This window comes from Oncorhynchus clarkii, chromosome 3 (assembly GCF_045791955.1).
Source record: "Oncorhynchus clarkii lewisi isolate Uvic-CL-2024 chromosome 3, UVic_Ocla_1.0, whole genome shotgun sequence".
Taxonomy (NCBI): Eukaryota; Metazoa; Chordata; class Actinopteri; order Salmoniformes; family Salmonidae; genus Oncorhynchus; species Oncorhynchus clarkii.
In genome coordinates, this window is record NC_092149.1 from 13,025,461 (window position 1) to 13,035,790 (window position 10,330).

The 10,330-nt window shown below is 43.6% G+C and overlaps 1 protein-coding gene across 1 annotated transcript; it reads left to right on the top strand.

Moving 5' to 3' along the window:
- Positions 1–803: 803 nt before the first annotated feature.
- Positions 804–9,989, top strand: LOC139405723 (sugar transporter SWEET1-like). Its single transcript, XM_071148148.1, has 8 exons — positions 804–1,043; positions 1,431–1,508; positions 1,626–1,749; positions 2,129–2,290; positions 3,264–3,383; positions 5,597–6,669; positions 7,784–8,254; positions 9,755–9,989. The coding sequence occupies exons 1-6, from the start codon at positions 976–978 to the stop codon at positions 5,702–5,704; spliced, it is 660 nt and encodes a 219-aa protein (XP_071004249.1). The 5' UTR covers positions 804–975; the 3' UTR covers positions 5,705–6,669; positions 7,784–8,254; positions 9,755–9,989.
- The last annotated feature ends 341 nt before the right edge of the window (positions 9,990–10,330 follow it).

The following is a 10,330-nucleotide window of genomic DNA, read 5'->3' on the forward strand; positions in this document are numbered from 1 at the left end:
TAAATGAGTGCTGCACATTTGACGTAGACTATGTTCTGCTGTGTTCATCTAAATGAGTGCTGCACATTAGACATAGACTATATTCTGCTGTGTTCATCTAAATGAGTGCTTTTAGTGACCTTATAATATGTCCCTGGACACTGATGTAGCGGTGCACTCGGCAACATCTAAATCCCATTATTGGTGATCACAGATGCAACTTCATGTCTCCAGGGAGAGGAGGTGGATAGCGTTGTCCGTGGACACTGATCTAAGGTCAGTTAATCATTCTTTCCCTTAATTGTTTTAAGGTTCATGTTTTGGGAGAATGGCTGATCCAAGATCTGTACCTAAAGTCCATGCTGGATTACAAGCTAAATCATCCATCGTCATATTGGGTAGCCTAGTGGTTAGAGCGTTGGACTAGTAACTGAAAGGTTGCAAGTTCAAATCCCTAAACTGACAAGGTACAAATCTGTCGTTCTGCCCCTGAACAGGCAGTTAACCCACTGTTCCTAGGCCGTCATTGAAAATAAGAATTTGTTCTTAACTGACTTGCCTAGTTAAATAAAATAATAAATATTGACCATCATTTCATTGGTGGAAACCTATCCATCCTCTCATCCTTATCTGCCAATCAGAGTGCAGAATTATTTCAGAATACTGTGGCGTATTCATTAAGCCGTTAAAGAACCAAACTGAAGCAAACAGAGCAAAACGAGATTTTCTATTGGACACGTGAAGTTAGGTGTCTCTCTTTACGTTCTGTTTGCTTCCGTATACGAAACGTTTTGCAACAGAATGGGCGAAATTAATACGCCCCTGATTACAAACACGGAACTACAGTGTCGTTAGAACGACGTCAACGTTGAGTCGCTGATGCAGATGTCAACTATTTGCACGATAGCTGATTTGATATTCATAGCGAAATTACTCACAATTTAGACACATACCTAGCTATCTAGGTAGTGCTCCACATATTCCCCTTTCCGATCTATGGAGTTTTTGCAGTTTCTATCATGGGCGTGTATCGTATTTACAGTCGGGATGTTCTCGACTGGACTGTAAGTTTGAAAGCTTTCTTGCTTTTCAGAGAAACTATCTGGCTAAGTAGCAAACGTTAGCTAGATACCTATTCTTTATTGCCAACATCGCAAACTTGCGCAGAGACCAAATTCAGTTCTAATTTGCTTGTTTGTATTGAATTAAACTTTGGAAACATAGCTAGCTCGGTGTTGGTTAGCTAGCTAGCTAGTTCACCCTTATCTCACAGATATGAGTTAATCAAATATTTGCTTAGTTATTCGTTCAATGCCTGAGGCTTGTGTAAATAGAATACTCAGGACAGGTGATAATAAAATAATGTTTTAGTTCAGTTGCATCCTTTTTCTTATGCTAGATTTGCAAGCAGGTCTTTTAAAAGTGTGTGTGTGTGTGTGTGTGTGTGTCAGGACGGACCTGAAGAAGATGAGAGCTTCCAAAAGTGCAGATAACGTCCAGTTCCTCCCCTTCCTCACCACATGCCTCAAGTAAGCTGTGTGTGTGGTGCCTAGGCAACGTGCCAGTAACCACTGATTAAACCTGGGTCATCTGCACAAGTCATACTGTGTTAGCCCACTGAGCTAAAGTCTTGTCTGTCTCTATAGTAACCTGGGCTGGCTGTATTATGGGATACTGAAGACGGATGGGACTCTGGTCCTGGTTAACACCATAGGAGCCTGTCTACAGTCCCTCTACATCCTCTGCTACTGCCACTACACCAATGACAAGGTGAGTTGACCACAGTGTTTTATAGTCTCTCCTACTGCCACTACACCATTGACAAGGTGAGCTGACCACAGTGTTTTATAGTCACTTATCACATAGATACGGCCAGACCTGAATCCCCCAGGAGTGCATTCGTTTGTCTTAGAGATGGTCTGGTGTTCATTTCTGTAGATATCATAATGATGGTTTTCTGTAGATATTCAAGGTTTGTTTGCTTTAGTTCATTGTTTGTATTTTTCCGTTAGGGTTTGAAGTACGCTTTTAGTATATCTGCCCACTGGTTCCCTGCTTGAAGCCTAGTTTTAGGGTGTGTGCCAAAATGGTTCAAATTAGTATGGGGTCAGTAAACGTGTGTGTGTGTGTGTGTGTGTGTTCGTTCCAGAGGCGAGTGACCTCTCAGACATTACTAGCAGGAGGAGTGGTCTGTGGAGGCTGGCTGTACTTCAGTGTTGTCCTGCCTCAGGGAGAGTCTCAGCTGGCCCAGCTAGGTCTCACCTGCAGCCTGTTCACTATCAGCATGTACCTGAGTCCACTCGCTGACCTGGTAAATATGCAAACCCTTTCTTACAGTGTTTATACAATATGCACCCTATGTCCACGCATTGGACACAGTCTTCCACGCACTGGTGAAGAAACTTTTATACAACTTTAATACAAAGTTCAGATAACATACACTCACTAGCCTGGCAAACAGACCTATTTTTCCAATGTTCTGATACCTACCACCCTGATACCCACAGTTCTCAGATTCCTCACATACTCTCATAAATATGTAAGGTAGACCAACAACAGGCCAATTAGATTCCATCGTCAGAACATGACCACCTCTCTCATCACGCTCTCTCCCCTTGCCCTTTGCCTCCTCTCGTTGCCTCTGTTTCTGTTTATTCCTCCGCCGGGCTGCATGATATGGGCAAAAAGTTGAATTGTGATTATCTTTTGGGGGGTACAAATATTGCGATATATACTGAACAGAAATCTAAACTCAACATGCAACAACTGAGTTACAGTTCATATGAGGAAATCAGCCAATTGAAATACATTCATTAGGCCCTAATCTATGGATTTCACATGACTGGGCAGGGGCGCAGCCATGGGTGGGCCTGGGAGGGAATAGGAAGTGTGCTGCTTGAGTGACAGGGGGTGGGGCTTGGTGTGTGGGAAGCAGCTGCAAGAAGAGAGACACACTGAGTAAACTATAAAAACGGATGTTACACGTGGCTTTTCAAATTATTGCATGCAATATGGATCTCTTCCTATATGGATATTGCACATGTCAATATTGCGATTTTGATGTGAATTTGATTAATTGTGCAGCCCTGCCCTCCACCTTCCTGTTTGTCTCATTCTCCCTCTGTCTGTCTCATATGGTCCTGTGTCAATTTTCTGCCTTTCATCTGTGTCTTCCTGTTCTGGGTTTGTGTCTTATCCCATCTGCTGTCTTTTTGTATACATTGGAATTGTGTCAATTCATCACCCCCTCCTCTCTCTCTCTCCCCCTCTCTTCTCTCTGTCAGATGGAGATAGTGCGTACTGGTAGTGTGGAGCGTTTGTCCTTCTCTTTGACTGTAGCTACCTTCCTCACCTCAACATCCTGGACGCTCTATGGACTACAGCTGCAAGACTACTATATCATGGTGTGTGTGTGTATACAGTGCATTCTGAAAGTATTCAGACCCCTTGACTTTTTCCACGTTACAGCCTTATTTTGAAATGTATTCAATATTTGTTTCCCTCATCAATCTACGTACAATACCTCATAATGACAAAGCAAAAACACGTTTTATAAACATTTTTGCAACTGTATTAATTTATTAAAAATAACACAACTAAAATATCACATTTACATAAGTATTTAGACCCTTTACTCTGTACTTTGGCAGTGATTACAGCCTCGGGTCTTCTTGGGTATGACACTACAAGCTTGGCACACCTGTATCATTCTTCTCTACAGATCAGCTCTGTCAGGTTGGATGGGGATTGTCGCTGCACACCTATTTTCTAGTCTCTCCAGAAATGTTTGATCAGGTTCAAGTCTGTGCTCAGGCTGGGCCACTCAAGGACATTCAGTGACTTGTCCTGAAGCCAGTTCTACGTTGTATTGGCAGGGTTGTTGTCCTGTTAGAAGGTGAATCTTCACCTCAGTCGGAGGTCCTGAGCGCTCTGGTGCAGGTTTTCATCAAGGATCTCTCTGTACTTTGCTCCGTTCATCTTTCCCTCGATCCTGACTAGTTTCCCTGTCCCTGCCGCTGAAAACCTCCCCACAGCATGATGCTGCCACATTCATGCTTCACCGTAGGGATGGTGCCAGGTTTCCACCAGACATGGCCACGATACCGTAAAATCCTGATTTGGAGGAGTGCTGCAGAGATGGTTATCCTTCTGGAAGATTCTCCCATCTCCACAGAGGAACTCTGGAGCTATGTCAGAGTGTTCTTGGTCACCTCCCTGACTAAGGCCCTTCTCCCCCGATTGCTCATTTTGGCCGGGTGGCCAACTCTAGGAAGAGTCATGGTGGTTCCAAAATTCTTGATAGTGATGGAGATCACTGTGTTCTTGGAGACCTTCAATGCTGCATAAATGTTTTGGTAACCTTCCCCAGATTTGTGCCTTGACACAGTCCTGTCTCGGACCTCTACGGACAATTCCTTCGACCTCATGGCTTGGTTTTTGCTCTGACAACTGTGGGACCTTATATAGACAGGTGTGTGCCTTTCCAAATCATGTCCAATCAATTGAATTTACCACAGGTGGACTCCAAGTCCAATCAAGGACTCCAATCAAGAAACATCTCAAGGATGATCAATGGAAACGGGATGAACCTGAACTCCATTTCTTTCTGTTTCATAGCAAAGGGTCTGAGTACTTATGGAAATAAGGTATTAGTTTTTTTTTATCTAGTTCTTGCTTTGTCATTATGGGGTATTGTGTGTAGATTGAAGAGAGAAGAAATGTATTTAATACATTTTTAGAATGAGGCTGTAAAGTAACAACGTGTAAAAAGTCAAGGGGTCTGAATAATCAAATGTATTTATATAGCCCTTCGTACATCAGCTGATATCTCAAAGTGCTGTACAGAAACCCAGCCTAATACCCCAAACAGCAAGCAATGCAGGTGTAGAAGCACGGTGGCTAGGAAAAACTCCCTAGAAAGGCCAAAACCTAGGAAGAAACCTAGAGAGGAACCAGACTATGAGGGGTGGCCAGTCCTTTGCCAAAGCACAGCCCCCACACCACTAGAGGGATATCTTCAACCACCAACTTACCATCCTGAGACAAGGCCAAGTATAGCCCACAAAGATCTCCACCACGGCACAACCCAAGGGGGGGGGGGGGGGGGGGGGGGGGGGGGCGCCAACCCAGACAGGAAGATCACATCAGTGACTCAACCCACTCAAGTGACGCACCCCTCCTAGGGACGGTATGAAAGAGCCCCAGTGACTCAGCCCCTGTAATAGGGTGAGAGGCAGAGAATCCCAGTGGAAAGAGGGGAACCGGCCAGGCAGAGACAGACTGTATGTGAGACATGGTAGGGGCTAGATGGAAGGGGACTGTTAAATGATTGTAAATTACCTTTAGGGAAAGGGGATACCTAGTCAGTTGTACAACTGAAATGTGTCTTCTGCATTGAAGCCATCCCCTCTGAGGCAGAGCGGTGCGGAGAACTGCCTTAATCGACGTCCAGGTCTTTGGCGCCCGGGGAACAGTGGGTTAACTGCCTGCCTTAGGAACAGAACGACAGATTTTTACCTTGTCAGCTCGGGGATTCGATCCAGCAACCTTTCGGTTACTGGCCCAACGCTCCTACCCGCCAGGCTTTACCCTCTTTGTGTTTGTTTGTGTGTTCCAGGTTCCAAACACACCAGGCATTGTGACCAGTCTCATCCGGTTCTTCCTGTTCTGGAGATTTGCATCTGTCAATCAAGGCGTGCCATCCTATAAGCTCATCGAAATCTAAGTGGCTGGAGACTCACACCAATGGTTACAAGGGAGAGAGATAACAGGCTTCTTGACCCTATCATGGTCAGGCTGTCAATCACTGATATTGTTACTCATATTGTAAATGATTCATGATCACTCCTACCCACCAGGGGTTTAAGAAGACTTTCTCCTCTCAAGGCAGAAGCTGTCCCTAATCACAGATCTAGGATCAGAGTACCCTAGCAATGGGGGATGAAAAATGATGAATAAATATCTGACCCTGTATCAGTGGTTAGGGGCATCTTCCTCGTCTTTCTCCCTCCACCACTTCCTTTTTGTGCCTTCTGTACTAGTCTGGGACATCATTACTGAGAACTCAACCATGGGCGGGACAGTCCTGCCCTGTCAATCACAGCAGTCTCTGTTACCCAGTGGGAGGTTTTTTGCTCAGCATCAATGCGCTGCTATTGGTTGAATCGCTCTAACTAATAGGGCAGGATGATCCCGCCTCTAGTGGGGTTTGAGACCCCCTCACCTTTATAGTTGACTTGTCTGTCCTCATCACTATGGTGCCCTGTGAACTAGGGGTGAACAACTGTTCCTGGTAGCCACAGTATCTGCTGGGTTGTTATCCTTCTCTTTTAACTAGACTGATGTACAGTGCATTTGGAAAGTTTTCAGACCCTTTGTTTTTTTCCACATTTTGTTACGTTACAGCCTTATTCTAAAATGTATTCAATTGTTTCTTTTCCTCATCAATCTACACACAATACCCTATAATGACAAAGCAAAGAGGTTTAATTGTTTTTATTTTGTACATTTATAAAATGGAAATATCAGATTTACATAAGTATTCAGACCCTTTACTCAGTACTTTGTTGAAGCACCTTTGGTAGCGATTACAGCCTCGAGTCTTCTTGGGTATGACACTATGAGCTTGGCACATCTGTATTTGGGGAGTTTCTCCCATTCTTCTCTGCAGATCCTTTCAAACTCTGTCAGGTAGGATGGGAACGTTGCTACACAACTATTTTCAGGTCTCTCCAGAGATGTTAGACCGGGTTCAAGTCCAGCCTTGTCTTGGCTGTGTGCTTAGGGTCATTATCCTGTTGGGAGGTGAACCTTTGCCTCAGTCGGAGGTCCTGAGCACTCTGGTGCAGGTTTTCATCAAGGATCTCTCTGTACTTTGCTCCGTTCATCTTTCCCTCGATCCTGACTAGTCTCCGAGTCCCTGCCGCTGAAAAACATCCCCACCGCCTGATGCTGCCACCACCATGCTTCACCGTAGGGATGGTGCCAGGTTTCATCCAGATATGATGCTTGGCATTCAGGCCAGGAGTGGCTTCTGTCTAGCCACTCTATCATAAAGGAGTGATTAGTGGAATGTTGCAGAGATGGTTGTCCTTCTGGAAGGTTCTCCCATCTCCACAGAGGAGCTCTGTCAGTGTTCTTGGTCACCTCCCTGACCAAGGCCCTTCTCCCCCGATTGCTCAATTTGGCCGGGCGCAGCTCTAGGAAGAGTCTTGCTGGTTCCAAACTTCTTCACTTTAAGAAAGATGGAGGCCACTGTGTTCTTGGACCTTCAATGCTGCAGAAATGTTTTTGTACCTTTCCCCAGATCTGTTCCTCTTCACAATCCTGTCTCGGAGCTCTATGGACAATTCCTTTGACCTCATGTCTTGGTTTTTGCTCGGACATGCACTGTCAACTGTGGGACCTTATATAGACAGGTGTGTGCATTTCCAAATTATGTCCAATCAATTGAATTTACAGCAGATGGAGTCCAATCAAGTTGTAGAAACATCTCAAGGATGGAAACCGGATCAATGGAAACAGGATGCACCTGAGCTCAATTTCGAGTCTCATCGCAAAGGGTCTGAATACTTATGTAAATAAAGGTATTTCTGTTTTTTTTATAGATTTGCAGAAATGTATATAAGCCTGTTTTCACTCTGTCATCATGGGCTATTGTTTAAGCTTGGTGAGGATTATTATTATATATAAAATCCATTTTAGAATGAGGCTGAATAATACTTTCTGAAAGCACTGAATACCTGGATAACCAGACGTCTAAGGTCACCTGGATAACCAGACGTCTAAGGTCTAGACTCGCTAGTTAATCAGTTATATGAATGGATCAGTTAAGTACCACGGAGAGAGGAAGAGGCAGGACTGTGTGCTCCTAGTAGTACTAGTTGTAGCTGGGGTGTAGAGCCCTCAGTTGTCCATCCCTACTAGGGTTGCCAAACTCCAGGAACTTGTTTTTCCAGACATCCCGGTTGGAGGATTCACAGAATCTGAAGGGAATAAGAAGAAAATCTGGAGCCCTCCAACCAGGATTTCTGGAAAACCAGATAATTTATTGAAAGTTCCTGGAGTTTTGCAACCCTTTCCCTACTCTAAGCAGACATGGCATGTACTCTACATCATCGGTACTTGGTCTCTAAATCCATGAACTGAGGGAAGACTAAGAATTCCATTCGTATTGTGTTTCATACACAAAGTTTTTATTTGGGTCGTATGTCTTCGTGTGCATGTGCACGTTGTGTTTGTATTTTGGTCGTACAGTGCCTTGCGAAAGTATTCGGCCCCCTTGAACTTTGCGACCTTTTGCCACATTTCAGGCTTCAAACATAAAGATATAAAACTGTATTTTTTTGTGAAGAATCAACAACAAGTGGGACACAATCATGAAGTGGAACGACATTTATTGGATATTTCAAACTTTTTTTACAAATCAAAAACTGAAAAATTGGGCGTGCAAAATTATTCAGCCCCCTTAAGTTAATACTTTGTAGCTGCGATTACAGCTGTAAGTCGCTTGGGGTATGTCTCTATCAGTTTTGCACATCGAGAGACTGAAATTTTTTCCCATTCCTCCTTGCAAAACAGCTCGAGCTCAGTGAGGTTGGATGGAGAGCATTTGTGAACAGCAGTTTTCAGTTCTTTCCACAGATTCTCGATTGGATTCAGGTCTGGACTTTGACTTGGCCATTCTAACACCTGCATATGTTTATTTTTGAACCATTCCATTGTAGATTTTGCTTTATGTTTTGGATCATTGTCTTGTTGGAAGACAAATCTCCGTCCCAGTCTCAGGTCTTTTGTAGACTCCATCAGGTTTTCTTCCAGAATGGTCCTGTATTTGGCTCCATCCATCATCCCATCAATTTTAACCATCTTCCCTGTCCCTGCTGAAGAAAAGCAGGCCCAAACCATGATGCTGCCACCACCATGTTTGACAGTGGGGATGGTGTGTTCAGCTGTGTTGCTTTTACGCCAAACATAACGTTTTGCATTGTTGCCAAAAAGTTCAATTTTGGTTTCATCTGACCAGAGCACCTTCTTCCACATGTTTGGTGTGTCTCCCAGGTGGCTTGTGGCAAACTTTAAACTACACTTTTTATGGATATCTTTAAGAAATGGCTTTCTTCTTGCCACTCTTCCATAAAGGCCAGATTTGTGCAATATACGACTGATTGTTGTCCTATGGACAGAGTCTCCCACCTCAGCTGTAGATCTCTGCAGTTCATCCAGAGTGATCATGGGCCTCTTGGCTGCATCTCTGATCAGTCTTCTCCTTGTATGAGCTGAAAGTTTAGAGGGACGGCCAGGTCTTGGTAGATTTTTGTATCCAAATCCGGCTTTAAACTTCTTCACAACAGTATCTCGGACCTGCCTGGTGTGTTCCTTGTTCTTCATGATGCTCTCTGCGCTTTTAACGGACCTCTGAGACTATCACAGTGCAGGTGCATTTATACGGAGACTTGATTACACACAGGTGGATTGTATTTATCATCATTAGTCATTTAGGTCAACATTGGATCATTCAGAGATCCTCACTGAACTTCTGGAGAGAGTTTGCTGCACTGAAAGTAAAGGGGCTGAATAATTTTGCACGCCCAATTTTTCAGTTTTTGATTTGTTAAAAACGTTTGAAATATCCAATAAATGTCGTTCCACTTCATGATTGTGTCCCACTTGTTGTTGATTCTTCACAAAAAAACACAGTTTTATATCTTTATGTTTGAAGCCTGAAATGTGGCAAAAGGTCGCAAAGTTCAAGGGGGCCGAATACTTTCGCAAGCACTGTATGTCTTCGTGTGCATGTGCACGTTGTGTTTTTTTGTTTTTATTGGTTTACTTTTGTCCAAACTAAATATACTGTCAGTATATTGTCTGTGCTCTTGTTGTTGATGCATTGGATTGTGTATAGGGTATTCTACATATGCTATTTTAATGGGATATTATCACTCTGGAAATAAGGGAGTTGGGGCTTTGCTGCTTCTTCAGACTGATTGAATAAATGTTTTATACTGTTATCCAGTGTTTTTCTTTGTGTGGATAAAGAGTATCCACATAGGCCTACTGCTAACATGAATAGGTACAATTTGATTGGCTGAATATGCAGACATATTGAATGAGGTGAGAGCACTGCACTTGACCATGTGGAACACCAGTGGTGTATTCATTAGTCAGTTGCAAAACGTTTAGCAACAGAAACCGTTTACTCTGAAAGTAAGTTTCTATTGGACAAATTCAGGTAGGTCCCTCCCCGTTTTGGTTCTGTTTGCTTCCTAGAGTAAACAGTTTCCGTTGCAAAACACTTTCGCAATGGAATCTGACTAATGAATACACCCCTGCTCTTGTAGTTATGTGGGGT